The sequence below is a fragment of the Euleptes europaea genome, chromosome 6 (genome assembly GCF_029931775.1).
Source record: "Euleptes europaea isolate rEulEur1 chromosome 6, rEulEur1.hap1, whole genome shotgun sequence".
In the NCBI taxonomy this organism is placed as follows: Eukaryota; Metazoa; Chordata; class Lepidosauria; order Squamata; family Sphaerodactylidae; genus Euleptes; species Euleptes europaea.
This window is the reverse complement of record NC_079317.1, coordinates 79,289,522-79,309,776: the sequence shown is the minus strand read 5'-3', so window position 1 is coordinate 79,309,776 and position 20,255 is coordinate 79,289,522. Positions and strand designations below refer to the sequence as shown.

At 40.8% G+C, this 20,255-nt stretch overlaps 1 protein-coding gene across 1 annotated transcript in view; it reads left to right on the top strand.

Annotated features, from left to right (window-relative positions):
- CSTF3 (cleavage stimulation factor subunit 3) overlaps positions 1-19,021 on the top strand; it is an 87,362-nt gene extending 68,341 nt beyond the window's left edge. Inside the window, exons 5-21 of the mRNA XM_056851149.1 lie at positions 1,486-1,583; positions 3,414-3,480; positions 3,578-3,612; positions 3,719-3,845; positions 5,125-5,202; positions 5,378-5,540; positions 6,769-6,878; positions 7,297-7,413; positions 7,545-7,619; positions 9,166-9,309; positions 9,387-9,489; positions 10,697-10,766; positions 13,540-13,735; positions 14,678-14,831; positions 15,497-15,591; positions 15,727-15,787; positions 18,299-19,021. Of these exons, the coding sequence (XP_056707127.1) occupies positions 1,486-1,583; positions 3,414-3,480; positions 3,578-3,612; positions 3,719-3,845; positions 5,125-5,202; positions 5,378-5,540; positions 6,769-6,878; positions 7,297-7,413; positions 7,545-7,619; positions 9,166-9,309; positions 9,387-9,489; positions 10,697-10,766; positions 13,540-13,735; positions 14,678-14,831; positions 15,497-15,591; positions 15,727-15,787; positions 18,299-18,501 (1,896 nt within the window). The 3' untranslated portion in view covers positions 18,502-19,021. The remainder of the gene's footprint in view (positions 1-1,485; positions 1,584-3,413; positions 3,481-3,577; positions 3,613-3,718; positions 3,846-5,124; positions 5,203-5,377; positions 5,541-6,768; positions 6,879-7,296; positions 7,414-7,544; positions 7,620-9,165; positions 9,310-9,386; positions 9,490-10,696; positions 10,767-13,539; positions 13,736-14,677; positions 14,832-15,496; positions 15,592-15,726; positions 15,788-18,298) is intronic.
- The last annotated feature ends 1,234 nt before the right edge of the window (positions 19,022-20,255 follow it).

The following is a 20,255-nucleotide window of genomic DNA, read 5'->3' as shown; positions in this document are numbered from 1 at the left end:
CTAAGCAGCCAAGAATGGTGTGGGGAACGATTTAATTTGACCATCAGTCAACAAATTAAAGAATCCTCAGTACAGCTGAAAAATTTGTTCGTCAAATGCAGATGACTGAACAATGTAAATGATGGCAGTGGGGAAACTATGTGGGGCTGTCAGAATTATTTCTAGCAACCTCCACAATATAGGGGGAAAGATGTGTGAGCACAGTATTTATCGAGGTAAACAGCTCAGCAGTTATATTTCAGGGTCAAAGCAGATGGTATTCAGGGAAATCTGTGCTTAGATCTTTCCTGTAATTTTAAAAGAGTAGTTTCAGCCATGTGGATCCTCAGTTTGGATTGAAACCATGCAGGGAAGGGAAAGATGATTTTTAACCCTTCTGCCTGCGATGGTTTTGGGGAAAGATGATTTAACCCTTCTGCCTGCTATGGTTTTGCTAAACGAAATGGTCTCCATGACACTTTTATTGGCTGTTGAAATGCAAAAGACTATGCCCAGTTTTTTTTTTCTTTTAAAGGGCCAATAGTGTGGGGGACTGCTTCAATTAACAAGACTATTTGGGGGCAGAAGGGTTAAAGCCCCTTTTCCCTTACCCAGCAGACCCCAAATTGGGATTGCGTGTGGCTGAAATTGCTTCTTGAAAGATGTACTGCAATCCATGATCTCTGACTTGTATAGTTTCACTCTTGATTGCTGTTCTAATGCAGTCTCAATGCATTTACAAGCCCTTAGAGAAAAGAACTGCTCATGCAAGTTTCATTGTTCCTCAATATGGAGCACTGGTAAGAAGGTATTGATGTCAGAGTAATGTACAAATCCATGTACATTCTAGATGTGGATCTAGGAAGCCAGGGTTCTCTTACCAGCTGAGCTACTGGAGCCCTTTTCAAGAAATGTTGTATCTGTCTGCTCTTCTTGAATAAACCTTAATGTTATTTGCAAAACTGTTTCAAGTTTGCATACAGACAAAAAGCCTGTGTAAGATATAAGAATTGTAGTGATGTGGCTTTGCCCCACCAGGATTACTTTTAGAGATGTGCTTTCAGTAGTTACACCTGTGCTTTAAGGTGGGTAATATGCAGTGCGCCCTGACCCAGATGGTCCAGGCTAGCCCGATCTTGTCAGATCTTAGAAAATAAACTAGGTCAGTCCTATTTGGATGGGAGACCACCAAGGAAGTTCAGGGTTTCCATTCAGAGCCAGGCATTTCTTGCCTTGAAAATGCTACAGGGTCTCCGCAGGTCAGCTATGACTTAATGGTACTTTCCACCGCTATCAATATGCAGTGTCTCAACCGAGAAGTATACTATTGAGCATGTGCTATATGATTCTCATTTGTGCATCTTTTGTCTGAAAGAGCTACTTTTCAAATTTCTGACTGTATATTGCCTTGAGATGTGATTCCTGAGAGCACTCAAGCACCAAAGGCATAATGGTCTACTAATGTCTACTCATGGGCTCCTGGTTCTTTCTCCTTTATATAAATAGCTGTTTCAGCGGTGCCTTATGAAAGTTTTACACATTGACCTGTGGAAGTGCTATCTTTCATATGTGCGGGAAACCAAAGGGAAGCTGCCCAGTTATAAGTAAGTACTCCGATCCACTTTTCACTAAAGGGCACTGAAATTGGAACTCTGCTTCAGAGACTAGCATTCAAGTTTAAAAACAGGTTTAGGTGACTTCTAGTTGTTCTGTGTTTCATTTTACCTATATGCCTCCTACTTCTTTCCAGTTGACAATTATGTTCACTTGCTGATAGAGCTGGCAAAATGGCACATCTGAGACAAGGTCCTATGCATTCGATAAGCAAGATCAGTTACTTTCCCCCCCTGTGGTTTGGTAGTTCAATGAAAATGCAACCCTGTAAGCTGGTCCTGCTGTCCCCTTCCTACTTACATATTACTGCTTGCACCATGTGCTGATAGAACAACAGGGGAATAGAGAGCCGGGATAAGGCAAACCCATCATGCACTCCCTGCATAACTCTAGAGTTCAGTGTGTAGTCCTGGGCAAGTCACTTTTTCTCAGCCTAAAATATCCTTACATGATAAAATGAGCAACAGTCCAGTAACATCTTAAAGGCTAACAAAATTTCTGGCAGGGTATGAGTTTTCGTGAGTCACATTTCCCTTCAGGATCTGAAGAAGTGAGCTGTGACTCACGAAAGCTCATACCCTGCCAGAAATCATGTTAGTCTTTAAGATGCTACTTGACTCTTGCTCTTTTCTACTGCTACAGACAGACTAACACGCCTACCCATCAGGATAAAATGAGGTAGATTGTCTCTCTTTGGGAGCTCCCATGAAACCTTCAAACCACATTTAAACTTTCCTCCATTTGAAGATATTTAATAAATAATATCTAGTCTCATCCCATGTTGAAGGTGGCTAACGACAATGAGGCTGCATTCAGACATCACATTAAGCTGCAATTTGCTGTGATGGGCATCAATGCTCCCCTTGCTTCTCTCCTTTCTCATCTGGAGTACAACTAAAGATTTCTTGTTTGAAACAAACACTGTCTCCCCGTGAGACACGAATACCGGTGTTTGGCTGAATTGGAATCTTCACCAGCAAGGATTCTAAACTAGGCTTAAGCCATGGTTTGGAATCCTGGCTTGTGGAAAGGAAACACATTCCAGTTCAGCCAATTGCCTGCAGTTATAGGTCATGGGGAGCTGTTTCCCATCCCCATCCCCAAAGCAAAGCTTCCTTAATTGTGCTCTGGATGAGAAGGAAGGAGAAAGGGGCATGTCAAGGCCCAAGAAACAAGTGGCATTTGTGTCCATCACAGGAAATGTTGGCTTAGCGAGACATCTGAATTTAGACTGAGAGTTATTCAAAGAAAACGATACAAATATCAAAACCCTCTGTCAACAGTGTAATACCAGAATAAAATTATAATGAACAGCAGACTGTGGCCAAAAAGTCTAATTTAAATTGGAGTGCCTTGAATTTCTTTTTAAAGATTCAAAGAAAGGTGCTACTTTATTTTCTTTTTTTAAGTATTGTGGCTTGAGCTGTTTAGACTTGTGAGTTAAAAAAGTAACATTGAGGTTGTTGGGACTAGCTGGTGCTACGGAAAGTCTCCAGGCAGACGTGTTTTTGCACTCCATTGGACCATGCTGATCTCTGACTAATGAAATAAATTTGACACAAGGTGCTGGTGTCTAGAATGTTAGGGTTTTGTAAGCAACGGTGGGATAACAGAGTTTTGTGACACCTTAAACAGTTTTTGTGGCGTTAAGTTTTTATGAATCAGAGCCTACTTTGTTGCAAAGCTTATGCAACAATATATTTATGAGTGTTTATGGTGCTGCAAGATTTTGTTATTTGGCTGTAGACTGGTATGACTGCCCCTCAGTAATTTGTTCATGTGACTCTAATAGTGTGTATGTATGTGTGTCTTTTCCCTAGAGAAAAAATGGCTCAGGCATACGACTTTGCTCTGGATAAAATTGGCATGGAAATAATGTCATATCAGGTACTTTTTGATTACTCGCTGAAATGTTTATTTGCAGTGGTTGATTAACACGACAAATGTAAACTCTCACAATGTGATTCTATGTATTTTTATACAGATCTGGGTGGATTACATAAATTTTTTGAAAGGCGTGTAAGTACAATACTGTTTCCTTTTAAATTGATTGATACCATGTTGATATTCATACAGGCTGGGTTGTGTAGTTGCTGACGTGTTACTGTCTCACCTCATGATTTAGTGAAGCAGTAGGATCTTATGCGGAAAACCAGAGGATAACAGCTGTCCGCAGGGTTTATCAGCGTGGCTGCGTGAACCCCATGATCAACATTGAACAACTCTGGCGAGATTATAACAAGTATGAAGAGGTAAAGCCAAAGATGCCTGACGTCCCAGTTATCAGGGTGCTGCGCTAGCACAATTCTTTCATGCACTAGTAGCATCTATGCTTTGGAGGCTTGGAACAGCCTCCACCTGTCAGACATTTCTTTTGTTCAGCAGTTCCATGTGACTGGAGAGCAACCCGGTAGGGCCATGTTGGCTGAGGCTAAGCTAAAAATGCTTGCATAAATCCAACAAACGCAATCCTGCTCTCTTCCTCACCCTTTAAGATGGGAAGTGGCAGCCCCTTGCCACTTAACGGATTGCTGTGTGAGGGACACAGGAATGTGAATCAGAGTACATGTGCTTCCAGGACCATTTCCTTCCCCTTCCCTTTGAGTTCTAAATGGAAGGGAAGCAGCCTTATCACGGAAAGGGGGTGGGGCCATACAGGTTTTGCCAGAAACAGGACAGGGGTGCCCAACCTTTTCCAGCCTGTGGTCACTTTTGGAATTCTGACACAGGGTGGGGGGGGGGGTTCAGCCACAGAACGGCTGCAGCATGAGGCAGAGCCAACTACATGGTGATAGAAAGCGAGGTTATGTATAACTCTTAACAGTAAATCTTTTAACAATTCAGTCAGAACCTCTGTTTAACCGGATGCCTTTTAAAATGAACATAGTAATACAGTGAACATCCTTGTGCTGTAGTGGCAGCTATTACTGAAACCACATTTTAAAATTCTGCCCAGCCAATCAGATTTCCAATACCCAATCAGAAACCCTGCTGGGCAAAAGCCCCAGTTGGCTCCACCCAGTTTCTAAAAACACTTGGCAGGTGCCAGGAGAGGTGTTGGCAGGCATTGTGTTGGGGACCCCTGCTATAACAGGTTAGTAAGTAAAAGAACAGGTATAATAATGGGTAGGGTTGCCAGGTCCCTCGTCGGCACCGGTTTGGGGAGGGGAGGGACTTTAGGGAGCATAACACCATAAAGTCCACCCTCCAAAGCACCCTCTGGAGATCAGTTACAATTCCTGGAGATCTCCAGGCCCCACCTGGAGATTGGCAACCCTATGCAGGGCTGAACAGAGAGAAGGCAGCCTCATGGCAACCCTGTTTTCTTTCTCTTCAGAAAAGGAAGTAGACTTTTCTGCAGTCCATAATAAGCACTGCACTGTTCATCAGTGATTTTGGTGAACAGGGCTGGATAGAAACAGTGAATAACAAAAGTGTTGTGCTGTTTCTCTTTATTTTGAGATAAGGAAGACATGACTGTCCAAGGATGATCCTGGTCCAGGCTTAACTGATTGTTTTTCTTTCTTATAGGGAATAAATGTTCACTTAGCTAAGAAAATGATTGAAGATCGCAGTAGAGATTATATGAACGCTAGGCGTGTGGCCAAGGTACAGTGTCTCATTCATTGTGCTGCCTTTTTCTTTGATTTAAATAAGCATGATTATTCATTTGAAACCTTCAAGTGCCGCAGAAGGTTATCTAAAGGGCACATTATTTAAAAACTACCTTAATGAGCCCCCTTCCCTGCCACAAAGGCAGTAATAGTTCAGTTTTTTTCTGCAGGAATACGAGACTGTAATGAAAGGTCTAGACCGCAATGCTCCCTCTGTCCCACCACAAAATACTCCCCAGGAAGCTCAGCAGGTAGACATGTGGAAGAAATATATACAGTGGGAAAAGAGCAATCCCTTACGTACAGAAGACCAAACCCTCATAACAAAAAGAGGTAACTATGCATTCCTTTTGAGCTCCTCTTGATTCAGTCAGGGATAGTACTAAGAATGCAGATTGTACTATGCCAATAAAGGTATTTGAAATTTGAGGTACTAAGAAGATGACCTTATCAGACATTTAGCTCTGTTGAGGCCTTCTGTGAATACAAAGTACACAATATACAAACACAGTACTGGGCTGTGAGCTTAAATCCTGTTTATTTCAATGGACTTAAGCGCATTTAACTTTTCTCTGTGGCCTGCCAGCATATACATTTATGTTCCTGACTCTCCATAATAGATAATCTGTAAATGACATCCAGTGATCACTCTTGAAGTAGTAAATCTATGTGGTTCTGACTTAGAAGAAACAGAATATTGTTGGTTCCTGTGCCACCAATTAACAAGTGCTACTTTGGCTACTCAGGAGTCTAGTTTCAAACCTAAATGAAGCCAAATTCAGTTACGTATGTAAGTGCTGTCAAGTCAACCAACTTATGGCGACTCCGGCCAGGGGCTTTCAAAGCAAGTGAGAAGCAGAGGTAGTTTGTCATTTCCTTCCTCTGCAGAGTCTTTCTTGGTGGTCTCACAACCTGCTTAACTTCTGAGATCTGATGAGATCGGGCTATATCACATCGCCTTCCCTCCCAAATTTAGTTAAGATATTCTAATTCAAAAAGGATTGGAAATAACTAGGAGATATATGACACTGACCCTAGAATTCCCCAGAGTTACTGCTGAGTTCTTGATAGGACACAAAGTAGGCTGGCTTGTTTGGACCTTTCAGGATAGCAGCCTGATTAACCCAGTTTGGCCTGAGTTTGTCAGGGCTTGGAAGCTAAGTAGGATCAACTACAGTCAGTACTTGGATGGGAGACCACCAAGGAACACGGGTTGTTACGCAGAGGAAGGCAATGGCAAACCATCTCTGTTTATCTTCTGCCTTGAACACCCCATGGTCGGGGCTGCCGTGAGTTGGTTGCGACTCTATGGCACATTCTTATTCTTAATGATACCATGAGGTGAGTTTTGAAGAGGCTAACAGAGAAATTTTAAGCATGTCTACTCAGAATCCTACTCAGGTGTGTACATTGAGGTTTACTTCCACAGAAGCATTCTTACGATTGCACTGTAAATTCTTAATTAAATCCAGGAGCCATTGTTTAAAAAAAATAGTAACTCAATTTATAACGTACCTCCTGATAGGAATATTTATTTTCTCATCTCAATTGCTTTCTCCAGTAATGTTTGCATATGAGCAATGCCTCTTGGTACTGGGGCATCATCCAGATATCTGGTACGAAGCTGCACAATATCTTGAACAATCAAGCAAGCTACTAGCTGAGAAAGGGGTAAAGTACTTGACATTTTTTTTTACTGCATTTGAATATATGTCTATTTCATTTTTGTTTGATATGCAGCAGTTATACTGTTAATTCTGTCAAAAGCATTTGTGATTGTATGCAAAAAATATATCATTAATTGTTTAAAAATGGTAAAATTATGATTGTTAAAGCGGTCCTAAATCTGTACTGTATAAACAGCTAAATATTCTGAGTTTGTCAAGTTGCTGAGTTGTATTAGACTTTTGCAGTTGGTATATGCACTGAAATTGCATGTTTTTAGTATGTTCCCTGACCCAGTCTTCTGGTTGTTGGTGGGTTCTTGGCAGGTGTAAGTAATTCTTCTGGTTTAGAATATATGTGTGAGTGCAGGACTGAGTTGTTTTCAGCATGGTCGGTAGCCTTTCATTATTTCCTCTGATTCCAGGACATGAACAATGCTAAACTTTTCAGTGATGAAGCTGCAAATATTTATGAAAGAGCAATCAGCACTTTACTAAAAAAGAACATGCTTCTTTATTTTGCATATGCAGATTATGAAGAGGTAAGCCCAGACATTACTATCTTCAGACTCCCGTACAGCCGGCATTTTCAATTTGAAGATCTCAATTTCTATATAACCAAGGAAACAATTCTGTCATTTGATATACTTGAATTTATGTTATATTTCTTCAGAGTCGGATGAAATACGAAAAGGTGCACAGCATATATAACAGGCTCCTGGCTATAGAAGATATTGATCCTACTTTGGTATGTTTAATCTTAATTGTTTTACCTTAATTGTTAAAATGAGGAAAGAATCAAAAGATGTGAATTTTCTCACATTGATTCTCTTAGCATAAGGCCAATTAAAATATATAGATACATTGAAAGCCACACTTTTAAAAATCCTTTGCATTTATCTTTTATTTTTCAGGTTTCTGAAATATAGAAAGCACCCACATTTTACATAGTTATTTGTATATTCTTCCAGCTGTTTTTCTCAGTAGAAACAAGAGATTATATGTTTGCTTTCTATATAACTTGCAAAATCTCTAGAAAAGATGACAACTGTTTATAACTTTCTACTTTAAGATTAGCAAAGAGCCATAGAAGACAAAAATTTCATTGACAGAAAAGAGATAGCAAGGGGTCATATTGGTAATCAATTCCTTCAATGAAAACCTGTTATCTGGCAAAAAGTGATAGTGAATCTAGGTCAGACGAGGCCCTCATTCTGTGTAATCTGCCTTGAGTCCAAGTGAGAAAGGCAGAGTATAAATACCATAAATAAATAAATACTAATTTAACAACATAAAATGTATAACTTGCATATAAAATTATACTGTTTTGCATATGTATAGAATTTAAAATGTATAAATGTCTTCATTTTCTATAAGTAAAAATTGCAATTATACCCAGTAGTTGAGTTGTTACAAACTGCTACACCCTATGCTACCATAGTACATATACCTTTAGTTGTTGCCATCTGAAAGGTGGGAAAAAATAGAAGTTAAAGGTAGAAAATACATTTTGTAGTAAACAAAAGCAAGTGTGTTATTTGGTCACAAACATTCTTATATAGCCACAGTAGATAGGACTACAAGCATAGCTGGGTGTTAAGTTTGTAACAGTGGAAACACTGAAGTCTTTAACAATGTATTAACATTAAATATATTATACAATATTGTTGCCAAATTATTTATATTTAAACAAAACAAAATTCTTGAAAATATTGTAAATGTCTACAATATATAGGAACTATCATTATCTAATGCTGCAGATTGTCTTAATGTACAAAAAATTCAACCCTCACATTTTGAGTAAAACCTTGTCTTTCATTTCACTCATTCCAGAAGTAGAAGGAAAAACTGGAAAAATCCTCAAACTTTTTCATGCTATGCATTTTGAGTGTGAAAAATGTTGCCTTAAGAAGCATTTCACTTATTCTAAAAGACAAAATATTTCACAGGATTTCCCCCCCCAGTGCTTCCCAATGTCTCCATTGGAAAAATAAAAAAATTGGGGGAGGGGACTGAATGGAGGAATCTGGGCCTTCACATTTCTATTATTTGCCAGCAGAAAAGAAGGGGGGCAGTTTCTACCAATTTCCCCTTTCTCACTTCAACCTCTCCTGACTGAAGTAGCAGAATTTTGTTGGGGAGGGGGGTGGTCCCTGACTCTCAGTAGAGGGTTTGGGGGGACCATAACAGGTTGCTAGGATGTGTAGGATCCAACTCTGTGTTTAATGTGGAGTTAACTTCTGAATACCGGATTTTATGTCAAAAATGTCCTCACTTCTTCATGTATGTGTCAGGTATACATTCAGTACATGAAATTTGCAAGGCGAGCAGAAGGCATAAAATCGGGCAGAATGATATTTAAGAAGGCACGAGAGGATGTCCGGACCCGCCATCATGTCTATGTTACAGCTGCTCTGATGGAGTATTATTGCAGTAAGGTAATCACATTCAGTGGATGATATGTTTCTTTCAGCCTTTTAGCTTTCTTCAACTAATGAAATCTTAACATTTTCAGGACAAGTCAGTGGCCTTTAAAATCTTTGAGCTGGGGCTAAAGAAATATGGAGACATTCCAGAGTATGTCTTGGCATACATTGATTACCTTTCTCATCTGAATGGTAAGTTCTGGGAAAGGGGAGCCTTAAGTCCATTTAGCTTTTGGTTCCAGTTTTACTAGGACTAATTCTTTTCTCCAGGCAGTAGCCTCTTTTATACAAAATTGAGCAATTTATATAGAATCCTCTGAAGATCCAGATTGTAGTTGCCGCACATAACTTCATGGGCACCCTGACATATTATCTTAACAGCAAACAGACTGCCTATTTGTTTTTTCATCCGGTTGTGTACCTACAGTGTAAAGCGTACTGGGAAAATCTGGCTTCAGTAGTGTGATGAATAATATTGGTGTGTCATAGCGTATAGCTAGATGTAGAGAAGTGGTGTGGTGTAGTGGCTAAGATTGAAATGGGAGCAGGGAAGACCCCAAATCTCACATCAGTCACAAATTCAGTAGCGGGTTGTCAGAAAGCAGCAGTTCTGCTAGCCCTCCTCACATCTGTAATAATAATAATGGTCCTACTGTACAAGGTTGCTGTAAGGATTATTGAAAGAATACTTGCAATAATGTTGTGCCAAGTGTTACTGTTCATTCTTTTGAGGTAAACTGGATTAATCAGAGTTTTTTAAACATACATAAAATTCATCCCTCTAAACATAATCTGAGAATAAGCAAAGTTCACAGCTCAGTTACAGACTGACTACTCATCTGAATGGAGATCTTCCGTTAACAATCAATAGTCTGCAAGGAAGAGAGAACCAAAAAAAGCCAAAGGCCACTGTGGATGGAGGCAACTCTAAAACCACTTCCTGCATTCTGCTGCCATCACTGATTTCAAATGGCATTTTAATTCTGATGTTAAGGTTAATCGAACTTTAATAATTGCTTTAAAACGTCACCTTCCATGCATAGAAATGTACAAAGGCAATTTATGCATTTTTAAAAAAATGTTTGAATTGTAATACCTGTTTGTTATCCTGGAAAACAGAAGTGAGACTTCCAGAGGTACTTCCAAGAGCCTTTGCCTGATACATCTTGGTATGTTTTGTTGGCATAGGACTTTAAGCACAGGTTTGACCCAAGAATCTTTCCAAACAGAAGAAGCGACCAATGCACAGAAATTGTGGAGGAGATTGTAAAATTATTTTCACTGAAATCAAAGCTACTTCCAATTGCTCTTTTATTTTCCCCTGTAATCTCTATAATTAAAAGAAAACCAGATCTGAAGCTTATTTTCATATTCTTTTCTTTTACTTACTTTTAACTAGAGGACAATAATACAAGAGTCCTGTTTGAACGTGTATTGACCTCAGGGAGCCTCCCACCTGAGAAGTCTGGGTAAGCCTTGCCAAAGCCCCTTTCTAAACCCGCTGGTCTTGCTGTGCTTGAAGGCCCCTTGTACAGTCTAGATAACATCCAGAGATACTGCAGTGTGTACTTTAGTTTGAGTCCTATATAAGAAAAGCTGTAGGTAGTACAAGTTTTCTTTGGAGTTTATTCTTTGGACACTTAATAAACCTTTATGATAGCCCTAACATAAAGACATCGCGGGGATGTGGAATGATATAGTATTAACCTGATCTCATCAGATCTTGGAAGCTAAGCAAGGTTGGTGCTTGGATGGGAGACCACCAAGGAAGACTTTGCAATGGAGGGCAATGGCAAATTGCCTCCGCTTAATCTCTTGCCTTGGAACCCCTATGGGGTCGCCTTAAGTTGGCTTTACACACACACAAAGACATTGGTCTGTGCTATGAGGTTAAACGCTTTGTAGCCTTTTCACATACAAACCCATGTGTTGCACATTCCTTTCCTGCCTTTGCCTTCTGTGTCTTCTCTTCAAAGCTGCCTGCTAGATTCTCTGCCTCTTGGCTGATATGGACCAACAGTTGATATGGACCATCACACACACACACACACACAAGTAACACATATCACAGTACCAACCCCCCCTCCAATTTTTTCCGCTCCTAGCTGTTTTGCCTATTTTACTCATGATCTCTTTCTCTTTCGGCCAGTGGCGTCTGGGGTAAGTAGCAACTGGAGACCCAGAAGACTCTCTGGTATTCAGTGACCAGTGGCAACAGCAGGGAAGAAGTCCCAAGGCAGCGCATAATCACTGCCTATTGCTGATCTATTTCTTACAAGTTCTGGGTCTAATTTGTGCAGCGGCAAGGAGATTGAAGGAAAGCGGGTCAATGCTGCAGGAGGTGGCCCTTCAAACTTTACTTGCAGTTTGATTTATTTAGAGAATTTATATGCCACCTCTGCAGAGACTTGATTGAGGCAGCTCATAAAGCAAAAGCAGTAAAACAATAAAGTCATTTTTAAAAGCATAAAATCATCAGTGTTAACACCAGCAATAATATAAGCAAAGAGCTTGCTAGGAACATCAAAACAGTAATATCCACAAAACCACACTCAGACTAGAAATGGGCTAGAAGCAGTAAAAAAGGTGGAACCCTTTAGTTAAACATCTGGTTTGACAGAAATGTTTTGGTCTGGCACCTAAAAGCCCAGTCTGTGGTTGCCACCCACTGTGCTTCTGCAGGCAGGGACACCAACAACAGGGCTTAGGAAGAAGATATTAACTGGTGGGCTTGAAAGTACAGGAGGAGGCAGCCCTTCAAGTACCTTGGCCCCAAGCTGCTTAAAACCTTCAAGATAAGAATCAGCACTTTAATTTGGGCCCAGAAACAATTGGTCAGCCAGTTCATACGTTTTGGCGCAGAGAAGATGCAGTCCTTGACTTCAGTCCCCAGCCATAGACTGGCCAGGGTATTCTGAACAGTGTTCAGAGGCAGCCCAATATAAAGTGCATTGTGTGTGTAAAGTGCCGTCAAGTTGCAGCCAACTAATGGTGACCCCTTATAGCGTTTGCAAGGCAAGAGACTAACAGGTGGTTTGCCAGTGCCTTCCTCTGCATAGCAACCCTGGACTTCCTTGGTGGTCTCCCATCCAAATACTAACCAGGGCTGACCCTGCTTAGCTTCTGAGATCTGACGAGGTCAGGCTAGCCTGGGCCATCCAGGTCAGGGCATAAAGTGCATTAGAATCATGTTAATCTAGATGTGATCTGTGGCCAGATCATGCTTTTCAAGGAAAAGTCACTGGTTTATCAGCTGAAGCTGACAAAAGGCATTGCATGCACCAAGATCAAGTAACATGCGCATGCTGTGAACCTGCTTTTTCAATAGGAGGGCAAACCCCTCCAGAACAGATTGACTCCTTGGTCCTTGAGTGGCTTTGTCATTGACCGACATCACTTCAGCCTTGTCTAGACTGAATTTCAGTTAATGTCCATAAAATACCCCATTATCTTCTCCAAGTATTTGTACAGGACTTCCATAGACCCATCAGTCTCAGCTAGTAAGGGGAAATAAAACTAGGTATTGTCATCATATGGGTGTCACCTCACTCTAAATCCTTACACAATTTCTCCCAGCAGTCTCATATAAACAGCATAAGAGACAAGATGGACCCCTACAAAATGCCACAGGGCAGAACACCAATTCCCCAGCATCACCTTCCTAGTAACTAGTCTATGCATCTGTTATGGCTTCTGGTTGCAGGATAAGGAAGTGATAAGAGATACATATTAGTTGCCTAGCAACTGTCCTTCCTACAGTTCTCTTCGTCTCCAGGTATAGTTCTCAAGCCAAGATAAAAGTGGCTAACCTGAGGTAGCAACCCAGTGGAAAGAACAGGAAAGAGAGGGGTTGAACACATGAAGCTGCCCTATACTGAATCAGATCCTTGGTCCATCAAATCAGTATTGTCTACTCAGACCGGCAGCAGCTCTCCAGGGTCTGAGGCAGAGGTCTTTCACATCACCTACTTGCCTAGTCCCTTTAACTGGAGATCTCGGGGATTGAATCTGGGACCTTCTGTATGCCAAGCAGATGCTCTACAAACTGAGCCATAGTTCTTTAGTTGGTGGCTAGGCTTGCAGTAGATTTGGCTTGAGGTCCACCAGCTTACAAACACAGTTGTAGGTGTATGGTGGTAATAAAGAGCATAGTTTTCCACAATCCTTCTGTTTTTGTGTCTTCCGTTTTTTGTACTACTTTCTCCTTGATCATTCGTTCGCTTTCTCTATTCTCCTGTACAGAGAAATCTGGGCCCGATTTTTAGCTTTTGAAAGTAACATTGGTGACCTGGCTAGCATACTTAAAGTAGAGAAACGGAGATTCACAGCCTTCAAAGAGGAGTATGAGGGCAAAGAAACAGCTCTGCTGGTAGACAGATACAAGTTCATGGATCTGTACCCCTGCTCTGCTAGTGAACTCAAAGCTCTTGGTTACAAGGTAAGAGGATGGGAACCTTCTTAAGCATGTATGGGAAAAGCAAATACAGTTGCCTTGCATTGTCATGTACATAGCCTTCATAATTACTAATCATTTTCAGGGAGTTAATTTAAAACTTGTACAGGCCTTTTAACCAATTCCTTGCCAATGTTAAGCCTTCAGATTGAAACATGAACAGCGGTTTGGTATCTTCTAAATATTTCGGAGTGGTCTGCGGCATCCTATGGAAGCCGACTGATAGCCATCAGACAACCCCAAATACTCACAGCAGGTTTTCAGCTGGCTGCCCACATTCCAAGGTATGAAAAAGTGGTGGGGTCATCCTGCTGTCTCCTAGCTCCCTCATCATCCCAGAACTGTTCTGGCATAAGTTGCCTGTTGAAGCTCCAAAAAAATTAAAACCGAGTCTTTTTGCAAAGAGTCCAGACACAAATATCTACTTCAGGATTAGGATGAGTCAATTATAGGACTCACGCTGGCTCTAATGAGTTCCCAATGAGTTCTCTAATCTTGTGCCCAAACTAGTGATGTGAAACCTGCCATTTTGTTAAAGCTTGGTGCTGGAAGAACTCGAAAATTATGTTAGTCAGGGAAGATAAGTATCCAATGAATTCGTATTTCTGTTCTGTCTTAACCCCTCATTAACGTAAACTAGAATTTAATAGGAAGTTTCCCTGCCTGTTTTTAACATGGATGTTCTTAAAAACTCTTTTAGTTAGAAAGACAGTTAATAACTTTTAAAACATAGTAACAGGCAGAACTCTCATTTTCTTGCTCAGACTGTTTGAGGAAAAGGATCCCCTCATACAGCCAGCAACAGAAACTCTGACCAGTCTGCGGCCCTGATACAACTGAGCTAACATGAGAGGGAGTGGCAACTTAACCCATCTTTTGCTTACTAAAAATTTAATTTGGGCTTCTTCTCATTGGATGAATTTCCAGGATGTTTCTCGTGCAAAACTATCGACCATGATTCCAGAAACTGTGGTGGCTCCTTCAATAGTGCCTGTGCTGAAAGACGAAGTGGACAGGAAACCAGAATATCCAAAACCAGATACACAGCAGATGATTCCATTTCAGCCAAGACATTTAGCACGTACGTTAGTCTCTAAGTCATGTCAAAGTTACCGAAGAACTAGCCTTCTACCTTACTCTGACTGGTCTTCACTTTAATTGTTTCTACTATTCATTATTACACACATGTGTGTTTAAAGATTTTTAAGTCTTTTTGAATGTCTGAATAGTTTTTAAAAAGGTAAAGGTAGTCAGTCCCCTGTGCAAGCACCAGGTCATTACTGATCCATGGGGTGATGTCACATCCCAGCGTTTACTAGGCAGACTATGTTTACGGGGTTTGCCATTGCCCTCCCCAGTCATCTACACCCCCAGCAAGCTGGGTACTCATTTTAGCGACCTCGGAAGGATGGAAGGCTGAGTCAACCTTGAGCCGGCTACCTGAAACCAACTTCCGTTTGGATCAAACTCAGGTCATGAGCAGAGCTTTTGACTGCAGTACTGCAGCTTACCACTCTGCACCATGGGGCAGAATTTTAAAGGCCTAGGTTTAAAGCTAGCTTAAGTTCTTTCCTAAATTGGAATCTTGTTCATGTTTATTCTCATTCTTGTATGGTGCTTTGTAAGCAGTCGCCTAAAGCACAAAGACATTGCTAAGTTGTCAATTAACTGTGCTCATCTTGCTTTTTCTTCTCCAAAACAAGAGCCCTTGAGTCTAAAGCAAGTATCGTTTTCTTTACCTGCTAGCTCCAGGTTTGCATCCGGTCCCTGGCGGGGTCTTCCCGGTCCCTCCTGCTGCTGTAGTTCTAATGAAGCTTCTCCCTCCTCCTTTGTGTTTCCAGGTTGGTCATTATGTTTTGATAACATATCAAAGCCTTTTCCATCTGGTAGCTTTCCACTTCTACCCATTAAATTTTTCACTACAGCCGTTGTGTAGAATCATTTCCTCTGAAACAACCTGTTGTTTTGCCTTGCAGGGCCCTTTTGTGCAGGTGGATGAACTCATGGAAATTTTGAGGAGATGCAAACTGCCAGACAGTAAGTTAATTTTGCCCTATTTAGCACAGAGTTGCATCAACACTGCTGCACTGAAATTCTGAATTATTGTGGACGTCTGTTTTCATTATTGACAGATTGAAATGCAGTGCTAAGATCATTGCCATGAGGGCACAGATGTATGTATGTGAATACTCTTATCAGCAAAACAAAACAAAAATTAAAAACATGCCAGTTCAAATGAAAAGAATCAGATAATTTAAGCTATCCCACTGGAATTTTCAGACCATGCTCAGGTTTGCCCTCTGCATTTTTAAGTGTAAGACTGCACAGTGTATTCAGACATGAGCTGTAGATGAATTTAGATTTGATCCCTTGATGATCACGACTCAACACTTCACCATAGTAGATAGGATAGTAGCCTGAAAAGCAAACTAAACTGAGGCTGCATCTTACGCACAGAAGATCTGCCCTAATTTTCTTAAACAAAACTAGTACATGAGAAAGGAGGACTTTATTAAGCAGGCCAATGATGTCACTGTACAGTTTTCCCTAAGATTGTTGGGAGGGGGCTCATATTAGCTTTAATGTCCATTCACAATGTGGTAATGTGTGGCTGCTTTTTTCCCCATTGATTATTGTTGTGGATCTCTGGAGGCCTGTTGTGGTAAAGTCACTACTCGATAAAAGCTTGAAGAAGCCAGTCTGCCATGCTAATCATCATGTGAACAACAATGGGTTTCTGAGCCCCATCCCCTTCTTTAGTATCCTGTTATGAATTATATTACACAAATCAGCCTGTTAATTCACAACATTCTCTCGCATATTAATTCCTGTTTAAAATGACTCGTCTGATGTTCTACATAATTAGTTCTTTAAAAAGTAATTCCACTTGCCAATCATATTTCCTGACTGCATTTCCCACCCACTTAGTATGTGGCATATCCCCATAATTTCTCACCTATGCAGGTTGCAAAGTTTTGTTTTATTTAGGAACAGAAGCCCCTCTAAACCCTCACGGAATCTTAGTTCCTGAGCCACAGATATCACATGACAATTGTAGCAATAACTTGCTGGGGAAGGATGAAGAGGGATGAATCCAGCACTCGTCCATCCCATCTGATGGGGAAGGTGGAGGGCTGGAGGTCAGCTGGTACCCTGCCTATTGACAGCGGTGCCTGCATTTTCCAATCCAGTATTATGTGCTGCATTTGCGGCTCTGAATGTGGGATGCAGATATCCAGTGCTGGGAAACACCAGCAACATGCATAGTTCTTGAACCAGTAGGCAAACTGCGTCTGCATTCTTATGGCACTCTTTGGGTAAGGGAACTAGCGGTGGGGGAAATACACTTTCATTTTCAAGACAGAAAGAGTAGAATGCTAGGCAGCTTCTGTAAGTTCTGTTAATGGAGAGCTATAGCTTCAAAATTCCATGGAATACAAAGCAAAATTAGGTGGCTGTAAACAAGCCACATAGTAACATTACAAAGCCAAACTTGTTTTAACAGAAGTAAATACTTGAGTGACCACAGGTTGGCTATGTTGTAATATGTAGCCTCTAAAATGTAAGTCAGCATATGTCACAGTTAATGATTCAAGGAACACCAGATCTAGCTTTACCAATATCGTGGTTCTGTTTTTCATTCTGCTTCAATAAAGGTTTCATCACACTCGATGAATATTTTCAGCATTGTTAATACCTGTCCTGGGGCCAATAAAGGCTTGCATTTGTCATTATCTCCCAAGTGTAAGGAATGCCAAAGAAAGGGGTGGAAAATATCTTGTATTATAGTCATTTATATAAGACAGCACTTCTCTCATCTGAATACTTGAGTAAATAGAGCATAGCTTCTAATGAAGAGCTCCAGTTGAAATATATATGGCACGTGGCTGAATAAATCCTGTGAGGGTAGTGACAGCTTTGTTCTTATGTGATCTCGCTTTCTGAAAGCACATCGAGTATGCATTTCCTTAGCCTAACATATCTTTGGACAGGGGTTCAATCCAGTGATCTGCCAGAAGATTCTGATAGTCACAGAACTTCCCTGCTTTCTCCTCCTCCTGGCATAGTTGATTCCCAACCCATATGGATGGTTGGTGGGATTCTGTGAAAAAGGATAAAGGGTCAAAATTTCCCTTCCTGCCTCTTCCATTGGTGAAGCTGCCTCTTCAGTCAGCAGAACTCCACTGACATAAAAGGAACAATTTCTTCCCTTCCCCCTCCTCACTACAGCCCACCAACATATGGGTCCAAAGATCCCAGGAATCAACTATCCCATGTCAGAAGGTACTGCTGGGGGAGGCAAAAGTGGGGAATATCCACAATCCCTTTGTGACTGGATCACTGGATGGATCCAACCCAGTATCATTTTCCAGCTGAGTTCTTTCCAGAATTCAAGAATAAAGATTCTTCTCTAGTGGTCTCCCCAATATTTTAAACCGAAATTCACAAGCTTAATGCTACTATCTGACAGACTAATTTTCACAAAAATTGAGAAAAAGGATTTCCTCACAACACTAATAACCTCACTTTTTCTTCCTCCTTCCCAAGCTGTCGACGAAGCCATAAGGATCATTACAGGAGGCCTGCCTGATCTATCAATGGAAGGGAATGGACCTTTGGAAAATAACGCCCTTCTCAATAAAGCTGTCAAGAGACCAAATGAAGATTCAGACGATGAAGAGGAAAAAGGATCAGTGGTTCCTCCCATTCATGACATTTACAGAGCACGGCAGCAAAAGCGGATTCGGTGAGACGAGTTGCAAAGACAATGGTAAAAGACAAAGGACTTCTGACAGAATTTTCCCCTTCTACAAATCAAACATGGGAAAGGGATTGCGGTTTCTAACATGCATCTTGCCACTGAGGTTGTTTTGTTACTGTGGTGCCTCTTTTTTTACCAGCTCGTTCTTCATCAGAAAAGGGCAGGTGAGTCTTAGAATGAGCAAATCTGAGCTCTGGCAAAAATTAGGTTTTTGATCACAAGCCACACAAAAATGTCTGAATTTGCATCTGGTTGCTCTTCAAGTGTATCTCCATCTACCACTTGAAATCTTGTTGGGGTTTTGACAGTTTTATTTTAAAAACTGGATTGCTTATAATTGTGAACTATTTTAAATTCACACTTCTGGAAAAACAAACCGTTGTTCTCAGTTTGCTCATGTAGTGTCTGTCCTGCCTTATTCTTTGTTTTTATTTATGGCAGAATAAATGGAAGCTGTTTTGTAGTTTAAAATGGAAGAACATTCCTTTCAAATAAAGGAGCTCCATAATGTCGTGTCTCATCCTGTTTCATTTCTAACACAAAAGGAGTTTAAACATCACTAATCAAAAAGAGCAAGCTATTACCAGTAATATGCTTCAGAAACATGGGGGGTATAGATAATTGATATTGACAGTAACTTTTCCTAAATTTGCAAATTCTGATCTTCCAGTACAGCTTCTGTGCTTCTGCTATATGTCAATGAAGTGTGGGATATTCATTACTTTACTTGATCCACCACAAGACCAGTGTATTTGTCTGACTCCAAGACTTTATTGCACATGTTTGGAACTGTATAGGAAACCATCTAAGCATGTTTATGAACATCACCCCTTTGCTTTTGCTGGGATTCATGTGCACAGTTCCTCTAATGCCACTTTTCTATAAATATTCTGCTATATGGAATCTTACCAGCAACACACTAGGGATAACACTGCTATTCATGGCCATAGCAACGTAAGGGGAAACTTCAGAAAAAACTTCAGAAAAACTAAAGAATGTATGGTTCTGCTGCAGTCATCTTGTTTATGTCTTCCAGAGATACCTGGTTGGCCACTGTGTGAACAGACTGCTGGACTTGATGGGCCTTGGTCTGATCCAGCAGGGCCTTTCTTATGTTCGTATGTATTTTTGCAGGGTCAAACTCAGTTTATCAACCACTAACATTTCTTAGAGATATGCTGTCAGCAAAAAACAAATAAAAGACTACGCTCACCGGAGCAAAAGTGTTCACTCTTGGAGCCCTTACCTCAGTCTTGCCCCCTGTCATGGCTGACATTTGCTTTTGCAGTAGTCAGTCTTTAGAGTAGAGAGAAGAGGCAAAGCTAGTCAGACTCAGCTTAGCTCCATCTTTGCATGGAAGTGGAGAAGCATATCTTGTTAAGTTTTAGCTGCTCCAAGTATTAAATATCTGTTGGCTTCAAAGGAGGACTCTACAAATTGTCCCATGGAAAGCCTTCCTTCACTAGTTCAGAAGAAAAATCGAAAACCAGCTTGGAACAGTAGCTTCAAGCACAATATCCTGAAACTTCAAGGAACATTCTTGCCCATGGTCTTAGCAGAAGAGGGGTCCAACCTTTGTCTACCCATCCTCATCGCCATCTCTTTCAGCAGGGAGCTATACTGATTTGACCTCCTCCCATTCACAGATTTCCAACATAAAAGCTTGTACACTGTTCAAGGCCTTAACAAAAAAAGCCAATCTTAGGTTCCTTTCCTTCATAGTGGCTTTTCCGATCATCACCT